The 22,142-nt window shown below is 33.8% G+C and overlaps 1 protein-coding gene across 10 annotated transcripts in view; it reads right to left on the minus strand.

Annotated features, from left to right (window-relative positions):
* Positions 1–22,142, minus strand: part of ADAMTS6 (ADAM metallopeptidase with thrombospondin type 1 motif 6) — a 292,238-nt gene that overhangs the window by 114,905 nt on the left and 155,191 nt on the right. For 9 of the 10 annotated variants that reach the window (XR_009531448.1, XM_060092943.1, XM_060092946.1 and 6 more), the window contains exon 10: positions 6,989–7,135. The exons of the other annotated variant lie outside the window; for it this stretch is intronic. Coding sequence is in view for 8 of the 9 variants with exons in the window: in XM_060092943.1 (XP_059948926.1) it covers positions 6,989–7,135 (147 nt within the window). In the remaining variant the exon portion in view is untranslated. The remainder of the gene's footprint in view (positions 1–6,988; positions 7,136–22,142) is intronic. 10 annotated transcript variants of the gene reach the window in all.

The raw sequence follows: 22,142 nt of genomic DNA on the forward strand, positions 1-22,142 counted from the left end.
CTATCTGAAAGGAGCTAAATATGTAATAAAAATAAAATATCAAGCTAAGTTCTATATAAATCAATGGGAAAATTTTAAGCACTGAAGTACTTAAGTACAGGATCCTACAGATAAAAATATTTGCCAGTAGCATAACAAAGAAAGTATAAGATATATTCACCTAAGTGGCACCAACTCAAAATCCATTAAAAATTATTGTACATAATTACTTTTATTACTACAGAAAATTAACCTAAAAACTTAGAGGAAGAAGTATGTGGACCCTCAAAAAGAGTTTAAGATTGGGATAACCTGAGGATCCTGAGGAAAAAATAACCTGAGGAAAAAATTCTTTCCTGATAGCAAACTGAGAATTGGCTTAACCCAGGAGAAAGCAAGAATAATTGCTTCATTTAAAGTTCTTGTTCCCAGGTATTAATGGTCTTCAAATCACAGTTCACGTTCTGTAAAAAATACCAAATCAGATGACCATTGCAGGAGCCTCCAGACGACGAAGTAATGGCATGCACTGTGGTCACCTGTGGGAAAATTCTTCTGAGAAAGTCTATCCCAAAAGTGATTTGTGTTTCAATTCTTTGGAAGTAACTATTGCTTTGTATTAATGTGGTCTAGTTAAATATCTAGACATCTCGTTCTCTCTTCCAGTATATTTTTGCAGAAGAACAAAACACCGTATGAAATACAATAAGTGAAAAATTATATAGATCTTTAAATAATGAACATGTATTTAGGAATATGGCATCAACAAAGACCTTTTAAAATGGGTTTGGCTATATTTGTACAAAATATCAGTGCTTGCAAGTCAAGCGTCTTACCTACTAGTATTGGCTCCAGGATAGCAAGTGTGGGATACGTGCAAGGTTGATTTAAACTGTTTGTACATTTTGGGTAGAAAATGTACTACATATTTTCCTTCTAGTAACCTTAAACATTACATACAGTAAAACCTTGATTAAAGTATTTGGGGGGTGAGATAGTTTTCATACTTTAATTCTTAACTGAGGGTGAAGCTACGAAAGTATTTTTTTTTGCATAATGTTACTAAAACTTGTCTGCCACTTTCCTGCTACTTTCAAGTAAGTTAAATCTCTAGACCACAATTATTAATTAACTCCTGGAAGATAATAATTCTGGATATGTTCATGCCTCTGTACCATCAATTACCATTATGAAATATCACAGATACAGGTATGGAAGATAGAGGACATGAATCTGAGAGATGTATATATAACCCTAGGAGTGCTTTTCTTTGTTTATTTTCCTTAGAAAATTTCCCAGTTTTCAACCCCAATCATACTCCTCTTTGTTTCCCCAAGAATTAACAAATATTCTGATTTTTAAAATAATAATTTCTTTGGTTTTCTCAGTAATTATTTATCTCCCAATTATTCATCTGCCTGCTCTTGGATTCTATATAAAAGGAGTCATACTGTAGGTTTTCTTTTGTGACTTTATTCTTTTGCTCAATATTATGAATGTGAGACACATCCATGTTGATGTGTGTAACTGTAAGCTGCTCATTTATATTGTTCTTTGATATTCCATTTAAGACTATGCCACAGTTATTTATCCATTCTTCTATTAATAAACATTTAAGTTATTTCTAATTTCTGGAAATTGCAAATTATGCTGATATAAACATTTTTGTATAGTCTTCTGGTACCAATGCTTTTCTTAAAAATATTAGATATGAGTTATTTTCTTATATTTTGTAATTGTCTCCTTTTAACAAAAAGAAGTTCTGAGTAATTTTTATTTAATCTAGGGTTCTAGTTAATCAATATACAATTCTTATGATACTGAGCCTAGGGTTATTTATGCTACTATTTTCAAATTAATAGTGGTAATATTATATATAAATCATCTTGAATTTTCTCATAAAATGCCACTTTTAAGTATAGCTGGTTTGTGCCCTGGTGTCATATGTGAATGTTTTCACTTAGAAAACATAAACCTCACTCATTAATAAATGAAATGAAGAACACTGTAGTTTCCATATATGAGATGTTATTACAACTTACTGTTGTTAAGCATAGATATACTTGTCCTGATCAAAACTGTATACATAAAAAGTGGAACTATGATTAATTCCCTAGCAGCATATATTTCACAACTAAAAGCCCAATCCTGATTAATATCTACAGCACTATAGGTAATTATTGAATTAATACACTCTACTTTTGTTTATGCTTCTAAGACAAGGCAAAAAAATGTCTATTAGTTTGAGAACATGCTTTTCCCTTGATTATGAAATTAGTAAATCAAAGTATGTTTACATTTCCAGAATCCTTGCAGTATGATAGCAAAGTATGTTTTATGTATTCTACTTCTAATTAGAGAAGTCTTATTTATATAGTTCACAAATTAGCCTTAAAAATAGGTACATGAGCCAGAGTTGAGTCTTCAATGAAAATTTACAGATCCTTATGTAAAATATGGTCTGTTGGCTTTGTTTCCAGAACACATGAAGACATACTCCTAATTGAAATTTTAGATTTATTTTTCACTTAAACAATTATACTATAAAGGACAGACCTTCAGTCTACAATACAGTGGGTCAATCTAAGGAATTAAATCTTTCTATATAACCCTGTACATATCTTAACAGTTTCTTAACAACAACAACAAAAAGTTAACAGATAATACCATCTCCTACTTTTTCCCACAAAATTGTGCTAATATACCTAAATTAAGCAAAAATGAATTAGGTTAACTCATCTATGGCAAGTCAAGTGTCTTACCTACTACATTCTCATAAACTGCTTTATCAATCTTCACAAAACTAACAATATTATTACCTTCTAAAATGAGTTACTCTAAGTCAGACCTTTCTTTCTTGCCCTCTATATGACTAGGATGCTTGAATACAACTGAACTTGAGGCTTCCAATATACAAACACTATACTAGTAACATTTACTAAGTTATGCTCTTTTTCTCCATATGTAATTATGACTTATCAAAGGTATTTATGGGTTAGAGTGAAGTCCCAAAATGTGTCAGATAAATGGAAGGAGAAATCTGTTTTGCTAAGCTGTTTTGGGGTTCCACATAAAAAAGAGGTCCCAACTATAAAATCTGTTTTCTCTCAAATTATTGATAGCGACTTTCAAAGGTAATTGCTATAGAGGAATTGTAAGCACCTTGCTTGTCCTGTTCATCTTATATTATTTCTCTTGCAGCTCTACTTTTCTTCCTAGTTCATCTTCAACCATAATGTTGCTTCTCTTTTTTTTCAGCTTCCATCCTTTCTGTGAAAATGGCTAGTCTGTATTTAATTTGGAACTGTAAGAAATTTTGCTATGGATCTCTGACAGTTCAAACAATATAACAGACTTTAATTTAAATACAGCAAGAGTTGATTCACAGAGGCCCCAGGATTTTTGAAGACTATATGAAATTACTCTGTACTACCACTGAGTGGTGGAAAATGTATGAAAAACTGGCCTAAATTACTTCTGGCTGCCTTCCACTGCCTGGTAAATTAGCCCACAGACATCAATGAGTGTGAGCCATAACACCAGGTTCATCTTCTCTAGTTTCTAAATAAATAAATAAATAAATAAATAAATAAGTCCCGCAGGCAGATAGGAAGGACACTACCTGCAAAGCCGTCGTCGAAAACATCAGAAGCTGGCATAACACGTCCATTTTAACGGTAATGGGTTCTTTATTATTTAATCAGGACGGCTTCTGGGCGATTCATGAACCACTTATTGAATCACCGAGTTTAAGAAATCTGAAAAAAAATATTGGGAGTTGGTAAACACCATCTCCTGATTGATCAATATCACCTAGTGTTTCAGAATGACACGAGAGACTTTTTACTCTATTGGCATTTAAAGGCCATGAAACTGTTTTCAGTTGAACATAGTGAATAGTGAATCTCTATAAATCATAGAAAGCTCATTGTTAAAATCCACCATCATCTTTGGCCTATACAGTCACTAAGTAGAGAAAAGTATGCATTCTGTTGGCTGGGCTGCAGTTCCTAAACAATTCATCTTTCAAGATTTCTTTTTCTTGAGAAGAGAAACTAAAATAAAATGTTATGACTCTTTTTGAGCCAACTATAAAACATAAATGTAATCTCAATCCCTGATCAAAATATCACTGTATTTTTTAAAATATCACACATAGCTGTTAAAGCAATTAAGTCCACTGCATTAATAAAGAGGAAAAAAGAAATTCAAGCAAGTTACTATTATGTCTTTGTGCTCCAGTGAACTGACCTTTTTAAAGGGCCTTGTGTTTAAAAAAACTTTATTGCTTGGTCAGATTACAATCAGAGTTGTTCAGTTTACTATTAAAGAGGGAAAAAAAAGCACCAACTTTCCCCAAAATCTCTACCCATTGTCTTTCACATCTATCTTTTACTAATGGCTTTAACTTTGTGAGCATTCCCATGAGGATGCACAACAGAAATATTTTAATAAAATACGGGATAATTAAACCCATTACAACCCTGTCAACACTAATCATGCTTACACATAGAAAATGCAAAGAGGCAATAAGGCTTACATAATGCTTTTTGGATTAATTCTTTCAATTAATTCAATCGAACACTTTATTGCAACTAGTAATAATTTTACATCTCTGACAAAACCAGTGGTGATTTCTTGACTGTATTTTATCAGCAATTTAGGGATTCCCTTTTGGAGTTTAATGGCCTTCATAGAGCTTTAACTAAGCAGGGTCTGGCAAGAGATCAAACCGGTCCTTGAATTTAGTATACAGAGATTGTCCTAGCAAATGGGCTGTGCAATAGAAACAGGATAGAGAAGAGAGAAATGGTACTTGGAAAAAAAAAAAAAAGCAAGCAGAGGAAAGCCTTCAAAAATGCACAGGAATACTGAGCATGCATACAGTTTGTCTTTCTGGTGGTAGACACTAAGATTCCGTTATAAAAACATGAACCAAGTCAAGGGAGAAATTCCAGACTGGCTTGATTTCTGGGGAGAGTAGATCTTCAACAGTGTTTAATATTTAGGTTATATGATCTCATTAAAAACATCTCAGAAAATGATACTGCTAGTGCTTTCTGTTAATAACTACCAAAAGATGTCAAACAAATTCTCTGTGGTCTATCTTTTTTTTTTTTTTTTTTTTTCTTTTTGAGGTATGCGGGCCTCTCACTGTTGTGGCCTCTCCCGTTGCGGAGCACAGGCTCCGGATGCGCAGGCCCAGCGGCCATGGCTCACGGGCCCAGCCGCTCCGCGGCATATGGGATCCTCCCAGACCGGGGCACGAACCCGTATCCCCTGCATCGGCAGGCGGACTCTTAACCACTGCGCCACCAGGGAGGCCCTCTGTGGTCTATCTTTATAGCCCTTTACCCAGTTTTGGCACAAGGCAAGTACAGTGTTATAATTTATCTATAACTAACATTAAAAATTGTTAGGTTATAGTATGGTTATTCAGAAGAGCTACCTTCTAAAATAAATTTCTAATTCCTTCAATTTCATCATCACATTAATTAATTCAAAAGAGCCCATTTTAAACATTTATCTTTTGATCTTTGATTGAGTAAAGCATTGTGCTAGGTAACTGAAAATCTCTTGTTTGGGGCTTTTAAAAATATGTAACTATAAGTTTTAAGAATACAATCTGGCTATTAGCAGAAATGAACCAAAATTTTAATGAATAATGTTGCCCTGAATTTCTAAAATTTTACACTATAATCATGTTAAGGTAAACTTTGAACAAAGACAATTTTTTTTGTTTTGTTTTGTTTTGTTTTTTTGTTTTGTATTTTTTTTATTAGTCTCTGCTTTACAACAAAGTGAATCAGTCATACATATACATCTGTTCCCACATCCCCTCCTTCCTGCATCTCCCTCCCTCCCACCCTCCCCATCCCACCCCTCCAGGCGGCCACAAAGCACCGAGCCGATCCCCCCCGCGCCACGCGGCCACCCCCCACCATCCATCCACCCCACGCCCGGCAGTGTATACACGCAAAGACAATCTTTAAAAAGAATTTTTGTTGCTTGCCTGTACTTTATGTATGACTCACTTTTTCACAAAGTATTTAATCTCTCATCCTCAGAAAAAAATGGCACAAAATAGTTGAAGGTAATGATAGAGCAATAGTGCTTAAAACCTCAATATTATTTAAAATAATACTATACCACTTAATGAATGTCTATTAAGTGTTTTATATACATTACAGTGTTATACATAATTATTTACATGACAACCTGATGATGTGTGTATTACTACCTAAACTCACTCAACAAATGAGGTCACTGAATATTAGGAAGGTTAAGTAATATGTCCAAGGTCACACTGTTAGGAAGTGAGACCTAAGTCTATCAGTTTCCAAAGTCTAATCCTGGAGCCCGATGCAGATGACATGTGGAAAAACATCTGCTTTCCTAAACATAGTTATACCTGAGCTAATTTATATTCTTCATACTTAAGTAACCAGACTCTTGGAATGTATGTTAAAGGACCAGCAAAAAAGTTCTCAAACTGTAGAAAAGATGAGTCACTATAATAAATTTTCAAAGACCAATTTTCATTTTCTCATTTTCATTTCCTGGGCGTTGGTTTTTTGTTGTTGTTGTTTGTTACTATTAGATACATTGGCATTCCTATAGAACTTAGAGAACTTAGTTTTTTTACCAACAAAGTGAAATATGTAATCACTGAATTAAAGCTTGGCTTATACGCTATTAAATTATATAAATCTAAATTCTTTCTGATATTGCTTCCCATTTATTTAACATTTCTAACACTCACAGCATCAACCCCTTTTACAGCCTCACTTCAGTTCTCCTAATCTGTTCAGTTTGTGTTCTGTTTGAGTATGCAGGAGAAAATTTGCCACAATGATATAGTTAAGTATTTTGGGAACAGCCTGAAATATGGGAACACTGGGCCCTATAAAAGTTACGCATTATGCAACGTTTGAAGCACTACATATTAGGCTTCTATCAATGGCTTACTTCTGGAGCAATTCATCATCACTCTCCAGAGATTACTTACTCTAGAAAGCTGGTGATATAGTCTCGACTGCAGGCAGACCAGGAAAAGGGATTGGTATTTGCAGTAATGTGAGCTGCCATAAGTTTTGCTGCTTCATGACCTTTCGTCCCACAAGAATTTCCAATTCCATCATGGTTCATACCAAAACTGTTTTAACAAGGAAGAAACATAAGAAACATAAAAGAAAAAAATAAGAAAAAATAAAACAAACCCTCAATACATCCTTTATTTCCTTATTTGATCATTTATTAGCCTTATCAACATATGGCTTCCATCAAGATAGACCAGATCCTCTAAGGAAATATAGAATTAATGTTTAAGAGATTAAGGAATAATTCAATGATACAATATATTTCTAAATCACTTTAAATTTATTATATACTCTCAAATGTTATCTCATATGATATAGTCTCTCCTTGAACAGAGAGGGGATATATATTAATTCTAACTTTATAGATGAGAAAAACTGAGACTAACTAAAGATAATTAACCTATTAAAGATCACACAGTTAATAAGTGTTGAAATTGTTAGTAGAACCTACCTCTAACATGCTAGAGTTCAAGCTACCTCACTTGCTGAATCCAAAAGGGAATTATGAAAAGATAGTTATGACCCATAGAGTTCTAGGTTATAGGCCAAACATAAAAGTCCTTTTTCTTATTAATATGGATAAAGGAGAATTAAATACATTATGTAATTTATGTTTGTGTGTGTATGTGTCTTCAAAACACCTTTTGAAAAATCCTGATACATTTAAGGATTATGAATATAGCCTTTTCTTTACCATGGTCTCCCTGAGTTTTTAAAGCTTTTCTTTGTCATTTTTTCCTGTGTCCTGTAGCCATGCTTAGTGTTATCAATGTGAGTTAAAAACATATCTCAATTATAAATCATAAAATTTTTCTGTAAAGGATCTACCTACTGCATATGAATAAATTTAAGCCTTTCATCACAAGTAGCCAGAAGTTTAGGTGAAAATCACTAAAAAAATCCTTATTGTGTCCACTGTGACATTCTAATAAATGCACCATGATATGTGTTCAAGGGAATAAGTAATTTGTGTGATATGAGTATAATACAGATAAGAATAGTTGCTGGAAAAAAATTTAGAGAGATAGTTGAGAACAGATAATCACAAGATAATAAATGAAAGTAAATATCGAGACTTTTGGCAGTGTACAGACTTTGAAGATTTGTCAGAAAGAGCAACTGAAGATTTCTGAGTAGGAAAATATGGAATTGACCTGTATTTTAGACAGATCATTATAGTAATTCTGTGGTGGAAACAATAGAGTGGAAAGAGAATAGAGCCAGGGAGCACAGAGAGAAGATGATAACCAATTAAGAAATGATGTAGGTCTGAACTAGGGCACAGGATGGAGAAGTGGGATTAGATTTGAGACCTGTTCAGGAAGGTGAATGAAGTGGCCTCATAAATACAATATAAAAGAGCTATAATAAAGACATATAATATGTCCGTGTATGGCGGGAGGAGGGAGGAGGAACTAATAATTCAGGTATAGGGACTACAATAAGCAAAGGAAGAGAATCATATGAGAGCCCTTCCAAATAACCAAATACCCTTCCAAGAACATCAATACTTAGTCTTCTTGTGTTTGACATCAACACACTCAAGTCAACCTCTTCTAGGAACATAATGGTGGAATTTACTGTTTGTTGAATTAGACATATATTCTGTGAAAACAATCAGCTATAGATTTACATTAAAAATTCCTTACTATAAATTTATAACTCAATAAACAATATTCTACATTTCTCTCAAAGGTTGATGCTACGATGTGATTACTACTATGATTCTTTTCAAATGATGATACTGATAGCTTAAAAAATATTATGTCCTTTAGCAGTAGTCTCATACAAATCTCTGAGTAATATTAAGATAGTTGTAGGCAGGCACAGATAGCTTTCAGAAAATCACTTTTGAGATTCCCAACTTCCTTACTTACTCTTTTCTAAAAATAAAGCGTCTTTTGAAATCATATTTCTCCCACGTTATAAAAGAAAGACTTATCTTTCAGTCATCCATAATTTTACAATAGTTCATTGCCTTTGGCTATAAGAAATGGGTGTCAAGGAAAGAGACAACTGGAAACATTTAGGGTCAGCACTGAGAAAAAGAATGACTTTGTTGATTAAATAACATATGTAGTTTCTTGTTTTCATCAAGTTTATAGGAAGATATTATCAAATTAACAGCTGATGGGTTGTTAAAAAATCTGATGATAGATCACCATGGTTATGTTTTGACAAAGAATTCAAAAGGAGCTCAAAGAACTGAGTGATATTTCTATAATAAATTCCTTTCATCTTATCTACTTATGTGATCCAATTTTCTCAACATTCATATCTATAGAAACAAAATAAAGAAATTGAATTGGTGCTAAAATCCTGCCTCATTCTAGCAGTAATGAAGTAACGGCAGTAATTGAAAATATACATTTGAAGATACATCTTCTAACAAAAACTTTATTTTTATATTTAATTATTAAAATTCATAATATGTATATATTCTTCTAATCAATTATTAACTAATAATTGTAATGTAATGAACATGTAATTCAGAAAAAAAATTTCATGATCACAGGAAATTTTAAAAATGTAATTGCAACTTAAAATTTTTTGTTACAGAGATATTTGATATAATTAAAAATACTTTTAAGCATAAAAACATATTTTAAAAGTATATTAAGAAATACTAAAATATACATTAGGATTAATATTCTGGGAGGGAAAGGAAGAGCAGACATATTGAGTTAAAGGAGGGAAAAAAGATGCAAATTTTGGCTATAAAAGAAGAAGCTGTTAGTGTATTTTTAAAATAATCTTTAAAAACATATTTATTTATTTATTTATTTGGCTGCACAAGGTCTTAGTTGCAGCACGCGAGATCCTCATTGTCGCATGTGGAATCTAGTTGCATGACCAGGGATCAAACCTGGGCCCCCTGTTTTGGGAGCACAGAGTCTTACCCACTGGACCACCAGGGAAGTCCCCTGTTAGTGTATTTTTAAAATGCATAATGATGGTTACCAAATTGCTATGGCATTTAGATTCAATCAGGTATATTTAAAGGAGGTTTTTATTTTTTACATACTAATTTTTACAGTAGTCTAGAAATTCTATCCTTTGCAATTAGTTAGACATTAAAAAATTTGGACATCAACTGAAAAATAACCAAACAATAGGGTACATAGTTTTTAAAAGTTCAGAAGTATAGGAAGGAGATAGGGGGTATATGTATATGTATAGTTGATTCACAGCTGAAACTAACACACCATTGTAAAGCACTATACTCCAATAAAGATGTTAAAAAAAATTCAGAAGTATATATGGGAAAAGATTTAAAAACTAATGAACTCAAGTATCTGAAGAAGTAAACCTTAAATTCTATTTCTACTTACAATCCTTATAGTTTAAGTGTCAGATGCAGAAAGCTGTCTTAAGGATTTCAGTTTCAGGTGTCTAAGAGAATGTATACTTTTGCAGCTTATATTTAAAACATAAGAAATCCCAAAAATGACCTGACCAATGTCAACTAGTTCACTAACAGTGACACAAAGTGAAATGGGAGTTTACAATTGCCGTTCATGACATCAGCTTCAAAAGATCCTTCTAGGGCTTCCCTGGTGGCGCAGTGGTTGAGAGTCCGCCTGCCGATGCAGGGGACACGGGTTCGTGCCCCGGTCCGGGAAGATCCCACATGCTGTGGAGCGGCTAGGCCTGTGAGCCATGGCCGCTGAGCCTGCGCGTCCAGAGCCTGTGCTCCGCAACGGGAGAGGCCACAACAGTGAGAGGCCCGCGTACCACACACACAAAAAAAAAATCCCTCTAATACACTGACCAGGCTGGAGAAAGAGAGAGTGTGAGTGTGTGTGTGAGTGTGTGTGTGTGTATATGTATGTATGTATATATACATATATATATATATATATATATATATATATATATATATATACACACACACACATATATATTACAGACAAGCTCCTTCCTGAGGAAACTCTATCAGTGAGGAGTTTGTCAAAAGAAATGAAACTTACTAGTGTTTAGAGAAAATAAACGAGTCTACTTTAAACCATCATACCAGCAAAAATTAGAACGTTACCTAGGACTAAGTGTTGACAGTGGTGTAGAGAAACTGGGATCTTAGCACGCAACAGTTATAGTCTGGTCAGGCAGCAGTTCCAGAGAGCAATTCAGCAGTATTTGGTCATATTAAGTAGAGGAAACATTATGACCCAGCAATCCTGTTCTTGGAGAGATATCCCAGAAACATTCCCAAAGGGAACTTGTATGAGGATGTTCATGACAGAATTATTTATGATAGCAAGGAGTTGAAGACAATCTAGGTGCTTGTCACTGGGGAATGGATAAATAAACTTTGGCAGATGCATATTATGGAATACTAAACAGAAGTTGGAAGCAACAAACAAGATAGATGTCTACACATAAATATAGGTAGATCTTAAAAACACTGAAAAAATTGAGAAAGGGAACAAGGTCTATAGCACTATATCATACATGCAAAAAAATGACATACATCTTATCAAATAACAAAGAAAGGCCAAGGAATTGTTCCAGATTAAAGACTTTAGATACATTACCAAATGCAACAGAAACTGGATTGGAGGGGGAAAAGGTTATAAAAATATTGCTGGGACGATTGAGGAAATTTGAATAGGACTATATATCAGATAATAGTAGTGTATCAATGTTAAACTTTCTAATGTGATAATTATACTCTTACATAAGAGATTATCTCTTCTACTCAGAAAACAGATGCTGAAATAGTTAGGGATAGGGGACATGTCTACAACTTATTCTCAAATAGTACAGAAAAAAATACATGTACATATACAAAAAGAGAGAGAAAGAAATGTTGCAAAATATTAACAATTTTAAAATCTGACTCAGGGACACATAGGAAATCTTTCTACTGTACCAATTTTTCCGTAAGTCTGAAAACATTTCAAACTTAAAAAGTTAAAAAATAGGGCTTCCCTGGTGGCGCAGTTGTTAAGAGTCTGCCTGCCAATGCAGGGGTCACGGGTTCGAGCCCTGGTCCGGGAAGATCCCACATGCCATGGAGCAACTAAGCCTGTGTACCACAACTACTGAGCCGGCTCTCTAGAGCCCGTGAGCCACGGCTGCTGAGCCCACGTGCCACAACTACTGAAGCCCTCATGCCTAGAGCCTGTGCTCCGCAGCAAGAGAGGCCACCGCAGTGAGAAGCCCGTGTACCTCAATGAAGACCCAACGCAGCCAAAAAAAAAAAAAAAGAAAAAAAAGAAGTTAAAAAATAAACACAGACATATATAAAACAACCTGCAATATTTTGCAAGGATACATATGAATTCAAATATAGATATCAAATTTATTAAAGGAGTTATCTATGGGAGGGAAGAAATGGGAGTGGAAAATGGGAATATAGAAATATATAAAACAAAAAGGGTCCTTGCTGGGACTGATAATGATGTTGTGCCAAGAAATAAGGATAGATAGATAGAAAATAAACTCAACTCTCTGCTCTTGAGTTAAAAAATAATAATTTAAAAAAAAAAAAGAACAAAAGAGAGTTTGGTGAAACTGGCTCCCACCCCAGTGAGTGAATAGTGATAACAAGAGAATACTTCCATAGTTGGTTTTATGTGTTTAATAAAATTAATCATTTTATTTTAATAAAATTAATAGATTAGGCAATGATTCTCATTTCTGGAGGGTTAGAGAAAGAGAGAAAATAGGGAGAGAAAGTCTTCCTTAGGCCTCTTGTGATTCCCCCACATTTTGCTGAGTATGCCAAGTCTGCAAGGCCTGCTCTTAACCCAGGCCATTCCTCAGGACAACTTTAGGAAATGAGGTAACATCTCCCCCTGGACAAAGCACGTTTACTTACTACTTGCTATAAAAGTATTAGATTCCCCAAGCTCAGTGTTTCTCTTTTTTTTTTGTTTTTTGTTTTGTTTTGTTTTGTTTTTTTGCGGTACGCAGGCCTCTCACTGTTGTGGCCTCTCCCGTTGAGGAGCACAGGCTCCAGATGCGCAGGCTCAGTGGCCATGGCTCATGGGCCCAGCTGCTCCGCGGCATGTGGGATCTTCCCGGACCAGGGCACGAACCCGTGTCCCCTGCATCGGCAGGTGGACTCTCAACCACTGCGCCACCAGGGAAGCCCCTGTTTCTCAGTTTTGATGTAAACCCACTACATGTGTGGCATTCATCTGGGCCATACTGTGTTGCCCATGTGGGATTTGGGGCCAAAAGGAACCAAAATAAATATGCTGATGCTTATGCTGCTTGCTGTGCTGAAGTCTCTGATCCAGGAATCTCATGTCTTTTGCTAGCATCCATGCAATGGTAATAAGCTAACTTATTAGCTTATAAATAATGTAAAATCAAATCTCAAACTCAATGAGAGAGAAGTTTGTAGTTGATTAGGATAACATACCCAATTATGGAAAGCTAAGTAATCCTGAAACTAAAGTACTTCAAGATTAGTCTTAATTTTTCAGAAAATGAAGCCCCAAATCTATTAAAACAAAGTAAGTTATTTCCCAGTAAATAAATTATATGTTGAAGATTTTCAACTAAATCTCCCAGGGGAAAGAAATGAAAGATCAGAAATTCCCTTTCTCATATCTTAGTACTTCTGATTTATTTCAAAAGTTTAAAGGACACTCTTATTTCTACATTGTGAGTAAAAAGTTTTCCCTTTTCCTCTAAGATATCACCCAAAAGTAATAAGAAAATAACCACAAACTTTACATTTAATGAAAAGTAGGAAACTTCTAAAACCATAAACCACCATATCATAATGTATGTGGGAGGATGATTGAATACAGAAAAATTAGAGGAATGTGGAAAGACACACATAGGGGACAACAATAAGTGACCTAAGCTAAAACGAGTAGAGCATGTTCTCCAAAGTTAAGTGCAACAATCTGAGGGACAAAACCAACAATACTTTCTTATAAGCAATTGGTGTAAGGGTGCAAACTGTTGGAATATACACCCTTGTTCTAGTTGTCAGAGGAAGAGTAGATGGGGCTAACTGGGGAGTCATAAAAACCATATTTGTAGGAATCAGTCTGTCAGTGAGGAAAGGTGAGAGATTCTACCTTGCCAGCAGTTGTTAAAGAAATACAGGGTTAGAGAACTTGAATCATACAATACTGTATATCAGTAATAAATTCCTGCTGAGAAAGTAGCTCTGGTGCCTACCCAACATAAACCTTCTACAAGTAGTTCATCCAGAAAAATCAAACTCATTCAAAGATGTGATTCAAAAGGAACAAGAAGTATGTCTAGAATATATTAAATATTTTTTTAAAAAGAACAGGAAAATACAAACAGAAGATGAGGGACACTTGGCAGAAAAAATTGTTGCTACAGGAAAGATAAAAATTGAACACATATGAACTCAAACTTAACGAAGCCATCATTTCATAAAAACAAGAATTTAACGCAGAGATACAAGCAATCAGGGAAGATACAGCAAGACGAGAGATGAAAGCATGAACTGTCAGAGGAAATAAATGTGGGGGGTGTGTGGAATAAAACCATCACAGGAAAAAGGCCATGATGAGTTAGCAAAAAAAAAAAAAAAAAAAGTCAACTGCTGAAAACATTCCTCATAGAAGTAAAAAGAGCAAGCAAAATAAAATTGTACAAAGAGTTTAAAAGGATCAAAGGAATCCAATATATATATCACTGTTGTCCCTAAAGAGAAGAATCAAAATAATAAACAGAAAGAAAAGTGACTTAAAAATACAAGAAAAATTTCAAGAAACAAAAGTGCCTAAAATCTCATCAAACGTGAACTATTCTACTAGGAAAAACTGACACAGGTGAATCCACACTGAGTCACATCCTAGTAAACTTACTGGACATCAAAATAAAATATAGTTTGGGCAATCAGGGCAAAAGAACAAATTACCTGTAATAGTAAAACAATCAGATTAACTTCAGATTTCTCCATGGTGACATTTAACACCAGCACACAATAGAGCAGTGCCTAGGAAAAATCTTGTATCCAGCCAAACTGAGTATAAAATCATTTTGAACAAGAACTCAAGAAATAGAGATGTTATGAATCATTCTAACAAACATTGCTTCAAGATAAACTTCAGCTTTGTTTAAAAATAATGTAAAAGTTTGATGGTTTATTGACTCTATGTGACTCTATTTGAGTTTCATAGCAGGAAATGCATACAACACAAGTGAAAGTGGTCACCAGTCAGATTAACTCCCTTGTCATACTTCTTAATTGTATTTTCTTGTTTTGTTTTTCTGAGGTTAATTTATTCTCTTATGTTCATAATATATGATATTTTATATCATACATAGTTAAGAGAGAATAAAACATATATTTACATTTTAAAGAATAATTATAAAGCAAACATCCATGTTATCTCTACCAAATTTAAGAAATACAACACTTTCAGAATAATAAAATCTTGTCTCCTGTATTCACCTTAACAGTTATATTCTTCTTCCTCCCCTGAGAGAGAACTACTATCTTGACTTCTGTGGTTATCATTCCCTATGCAACTCTAAACAATATATGTTAACTCTGCCTGGTTTTGAAATCTATAAAAGTGGAATCACACTGTATATATTCTTTTAAAACTTGCTTCTTTTATTCAACAATTTTTTAGAAAGCATCATCTCTGCTGAGCCGTCTAGCTATATACATCATTCATTTTCACTGCTATATAGATTTCCTCTATAAATACACCATTTAATTATCCATTCTATGATGAAGGATTTGCTGTGGTTCCTGATATGGGGCTACTATGGATAATGTTTCTATGAGCATTCTTAAACATAATTCCTGGTCATATGTGTAAGAGTATCTCTAAAACAGCTTCTTAAACTTTTGGTGTCCTTTACATTCTTAAAAATATTGAAGACCCCAAAGATCTTTTGTTTATGAGGTTGTATGTGGTGATATTTATCATAATAAAAATTAAAACTGAGAAATTTTTAAAATAGTTATTAATTCATTTTAAGTAATAATAAACCCAATACATGCTAACATAAATAACCATTTTAATTTAAAAAATCTTCCCAAACAAAAGAATGTCAGAGTAATAGCATTGTTTAATTATATTTTTGCTAATCTCTTTAATGTCTGGCTTACTAGAAGATAGCTGGATTCTCATATGTCCTTCATCATTCAGTCTATTGTGGTATTTTGTTTTGGTTGAAGTATATGATGAAAATCTGGCCTCACACTAATGTATAGTTAGAAAGGGGAAGAGTATTTTCGTTAGCCCTTTCAGATAATGATAGATTTTTTTGATTCTACAGGAAAACTTGACAACAAGTAATTGCTTAAAGGTTAGTTGAAATGTGGATTCTGAATCCATTATCAGTGATATCTTTGTATCCTGTTTCATCAATATCACCAATCTCACTGGAAAAGTCTTTAAGCATTAGGAAGCTGTCAAGCTCATATTGACAGCTGGAACTTATCCTAAATTTGAATTTTTGCTCAAAAGCTCAAATTTCATCATTGGCAATAAATAACGTTGGTTGTTTTCCTTGAACAATAAGCTCATTTGTTCATTTTTCAAGTGAATTTCTGCCAACAACCCATAGTTTCTCATTTGTTCTTTTAAATAAAAATTGTGATCCAGGGAAAAAGCAGCTAGTTCATCTGAGATATGGAGCAAAACGTGCTTTACATACTTCCCATTTTGTGATACAGATGATTTGATAAAAGACACGTACTTAAGGGTCATGATTTAATAAAATTAGTAATTCTTTTGCTTCATCAAAGATATTCTTAAGTGAAACTGGCATGATGGTGACAAATGCAATGACTATTAGTATAGTTGCCTTGATTCATGCTAAGTGCCAGTACATACCCATCACTGTTTTTGTGCAGAGTAAACAACACAGTTTAAAAAAAAAAAAAAAGACAAATTAAGTCTTAGTATTATTATCAAAGTAGTTTTAATCTGAAAGTGTTTTGGGAATCCCAGGGACCATGGACCACAATTTGAGAACCACTGCTCTGGGATATTTGTAGAAAATAAATTCTTGGGTCATAGTTAGATAAAATTTCAACTTTGCTAGACAATACCAAACAGCTTTTCAAAGTGGTTGCACCAATTTGCATTCTCACCTGTAGTGTATAAGAATTCCAGTTGTAGCACATCTTCACCAATATCTGGTATTTTCAGACTTTTAAATTTGTGCTAATCATGGTGGATATAACTTATATTTTCCTGATCATTAATCAGATTGAACATCTTTTGACATATATGTTTATCAAGCATTTGGATTTCTTCTTTTGTAAAATGTTCAAGTACTTTGCATATTTAATTTGTAGGAGTTCCTTACATCAGCTACATGTCATTCACAAACATCTTTTCCTACACCGTGTCCTATCTTTTCATTTTATGGTGTTTTTCAATTAAGTTTTTAATTTTAATGTAGTTAATTTGGTCAATCATATACTTAATGGTTAGTATTCTTTATCTCTTACTTCTATTATATGTTCTAAAATCTGTAATGGTTTGACTTCTACATTTCGGTATTGTTGGATCCTATGGTAAAAATATATTTAGCTTTGTAAGAAAACGCCAAACTGTCTTCCAAAGTGACTGTTAATACATCTTAAGCTTATGTATGGCTTGACACAGGGATCTATTTATACTAGTTACTTCACTAAGCAGAAAGTATTTTTTTATATTTTGTTTTATTCACAGTACTTAACATCTGATCAGAGTTTAATAATTGGAGATGAACACTTAGAGGGTTAGTGAAGTGAACAAAAAATCTATCAGCTGAGATTTAACTTGGATAAACTGAGGAGACTCACAAGGTTAAAATGCAGATCTAATAAACATTCTCTTATAAAGCACGGAATCCACAGAATCTGACGCTCCATATTCACTACAATGAACTTCATTTTTTTCTGCACTTGTTCTTGAAATTACCATAACTGGAGTTATATAACTCACAAGTACAGGAAGGCTCAACTCTGCTCATGGGTTCTAGGACTAATTTTGTTCACCATTAGGGAGTATATAGAGAGACTGAAGCCAATAGCTTTGTGGAACAGCAATAAATATGGCATGTTGTTGGTCCAGTTCAGTTCTAGTTTTTGAGATAAGTGTAGTTGTTGGGCTCTGGTCCTACTTTTTGTGAAAAAGACACTACCCTGCACATAAATCTTTAGTAACTGAATTCCTTGACTATTTCACCTACTCCTGAGACTCTGAGACCTTGACCAGTATTCCACTTCTTTTTGATCAAGGATTCCATTTGGCTTAGTGGTATTAAAGTTCTGGGTATGTAGCCCAGGTTCCCTTATACTTCACCCTCTGGGATACACACTTACAGCTATCTACAGGACTTCCCTGATATTGACAATTTCCTGACTGAATTTTTATCTAAACACTGCTGGCAGACTAAACTAGTAAATTTATCACAAAGTGAATTGGATATGATGTGCTTAATTAATTAGTTAGCATAAATTACTTTAAATAGAACCCGTTGATTATATAGCAGGAGGTATTGCGAACTAGACCAATTTAGAAAATAAAAGCTTATGACTATAGCATAGGAACACATAGCTGCTTTATTAGAGTGTTATTTTACTCATGGTTTTGTGTGCTTTTGTTAAGAACTATTGATGCTTATGCATTGTGCTGCTCTAGGCAAAAATATAAGGTCAAGGCCAAAGGGAGAGAGAAGACAGTGGCTGTGGAGTGTGGTTAAAAAGAAAAAGATGATGCAATTAGGTTTGTCAGGTTTGATCAAAACCCTTAGCAGTTTAATTTCTGTAGGAAAAATTGTGAAGCAGAGTTTGAAACTCTGGTTGCTAATCAATTTTTTCATATGTAAACATTTAAAAACACAATTTTAAATAACATAGGATCTTAAGAATTACAACTATACCATTAGAGGGGAAAAAAAGGCACTCTATTCTTTTGGCCTGATTTCTTCACCTGCCCTATCCAGCAGGGTTTCTCTTCTCTGGGGCACAGTCCTACCTGGATGGTCCCTCTCACTAAAGCGCAACCTAGGTTCTTGACTTCACCCCATATGAGAACAGGTGTTCATTCAGTGCATGGAGGAAACACTCAGGAATCATACAAATCACCTGTTAACCTATCAACACCATTTTAATAAAAAGGTTAATTAAAATCCTGTCATATATTTTTTATGAAAACTGACATTAAGATTGCAAAATTGATATAGGAAAGTAAAGGGTCAGAAAAAAACCAAGAGGATTTTGAAGAAGGAGGGCAGAACTTCAATATCTGTTATAAAACTATGGTAATTAAAGCAACATGATCTTGGCACAGGGAACCTTTGAAAATAACAACAATAAAAGCTCCAAAACAAAAATGTAACAATATTAACATTTGTTAAATCTGATTGGTGTGCTCAGGGATGTCTGTCGTAACATATGCACACATGCATATAAGCATACATACACAAACACAGAATATTTCAAAGTAAAATATTTTAAAATAGATAGTGAATTCATGTACCTGAACATATAAAGAATATTTTGTTCTAAAACTTAGCAATTAAATTTTCCTTTCAGACCAATTATACAAGATAGCTGACTTGCTTTCATAAATTGACTTAGTTCTAAAGTTTTAAAGCTAATTTTGGGGACCTTGAAACATTCTACTCCAGAAATAATAGTAAAAATTATTTTTCTATGTCCAGGGTAGCCTACACAAGCCTATTTAACCTATTTTACAGGCTAAAACTGTGCCTCTGAAATGAAAAATAGTATATGACAACAGTGCTGGAACTAACAATTAAACAAAATGGAATACATTTTAATTTTTTCTCTGTAGAATTAATAGTACTCAAAGAAAAGCAGGTTTACTAAAGGAAAAGATAAGTGAAAGTTACTGAAGAAGTACTAAAAGGTACTTGTAAGTATTATCAAAAGTTCTGTAGGTAAATGGTTCTGATTCTTTTATGTCTGAATCTTAAAATTTGTGTTTTTCTTATTTTCCTTCATAAAGATATACCACGAACACTACATAACCCCAACCTAGCAGTTTTGCTTTTCGTTTTGGCTCAGAGGTACAAACTTCCAGTTCCAAAATAAATGAGTTATGGGTATGAAATGTACAGTGTGGGGAATATAGTCAATAACTTTGTAATATCTTTGTACGGTGACATATGGTAATGACTTATTGTGGTGGTCATTTTGAAATGTATAAAAATACCAAATCACTGTGTTGTATAACAGGAACTAACATAGTGTTGTAGGTCAATTACACTTCAAAAACAAACAAACTCACAGAAAAAGAGATCAGATTTGTGATTACCAGAGGAAGCGGATAGGGGGAGGGGGAACTGGATGATGGTGGTCAAAAGGTACAAATTTCCAGCTACAAATAAGTACTAAGGATGTAACAACATGATAAATATAATTAACACTGCCATGTGTTACATATGAAAGTTGCTAAGAGAGTAAATCCTAAGAGTTCTTATCACAATTTTTTTTCTATTTCTTTAATTTTGTATCTATATGAAATGATGGATGTTTACTACACTTATTGTGATAATCATTTCATGATGTATGTAAGTTTAATCATTATGCTGTACATCTTATACAGTGTTATATTCAATTATATCTCAATAAAACTGGAAGAAAAAAAGAATACAAAAAAAGAAGTGAATTAGAAGATGTTCTTGAAGCAGTTGATCAAGAGTTGGAAAACTGGGCCTCCTTGGTGGCGCAGTGGTTAAGAGTCCGCCTGCCAATGCAGGGGATACGGGTTCGTGCCCCGGTCTGGGAGGATCCCACGTGCCGTGGAGCGGCTGGGCCCGTGAGCCATGGCCGCTGGGCCTGCGCGTCCGGAGCCTGTGCTCCGCAACGGGAGAGACCACAACAGTGAGAGGCCCGCATACCGCAAAAAGAAAAAAAAAAAAAAAAAAAAAAGAGTTGGAAAACTGACCAAGAGTAGGAAAAGAGAAAGTGAACAAAAAGACGTCTTCCTTCAGGAGAGGAGGCTTTGTCTTCATTATCACTGTATCCACAATACATTCTACATTAGGTAAATATAGCAGGTGCTCAGTGAATCTCTGGAATCAATTAAATTGTACATCATTGAGAGAATACCTACTGATCAACTGTAAATCATGAGACATAATTTGGTAAGTATCATACATGTATACCTTGGTGGTAAATAATGTACTAAAAGTACGTAGTATCATGTAAAAAGTAATAAGAGGAGGAGAGGGGAGGTTTTGGGTCAAAATAAATGGCATCACCAGCCAGAGACAAGGTGGTTGCTATACAGAGACTGAGAGATTATGCACTAAAGGTTATTCATTAAGTTAAAGCTTCTATAACTCAGGGAGAGCCTATCATACATATTAATCTATTGTTACACATGCTTTTCTCAAATACTTTTCTTTAGTAAAGTACATAGTTTTCTATGAAACTGATATTTTTTCATTTGAAACTATATGTAACAAAACAGAATTTCCTTTTATACGAAGGTAGATAGATAAATAGATAGATATGGAGAGATATATATAAGGAGAAAATTTAAGTTTTGTATTTTTTAAGATATATAAGAGGCAGCTCATTTGTGATGATATTTTACATCATTTCACCATATATTATATGACCACTTAAGATTTCACAAGTAATACAATGTATATTGTACCACAAAATAATAGCTTACTCTTAATTTTGGTATACAATTATTACCCCTGGTTCTTTTGGAAGATTTGTAAAAATGAAAAAGAGTAAACATAGACTACTGAGATAAATTTAATATGCATTTAGTCTGGATTTCTTTTAAAAATCAAAATAGATGTTTTCAAACCTAACAAAATCTGTACAGCTAAGGAAAATCTTAAAATGCTTAATTGAATTTTTGTATCTAAGCAATCAATTTTACCATGTTGCTAATATATTATCATCATTATTCTTGTTAGATAACCATGGTACTTTAAACCCTGCCTTTCATTTTGTTAAATAATCACTAGTACACAGAACATGTACTTTTAAATTCTCCACTAAAAGAAAAAATCAGTAGATGATCAATCAGTTCTTCAAAAAGATAACACATTTACAATTCCAGAAAAAAATAACAGTTTCCTAATGTTTTTTAACATGATTAAATTTCTCTTCAAAAA

Source organism: Mesoplodon densirostris, chromosome 3 (assembly GCF_025265405.1).
Source record: "Mesoplodon densirostris isolate mMesDen1 chromosome 3, mMesDen1 primary haplotype, whole genome shotgun sequence".
Lineage (NCBI taxonomy): Eukaryota > Metazoa > Chordata > Mammalia > Artiodactyla > Ziphiidae > Mesoplodon > Mesoplodon densirostris.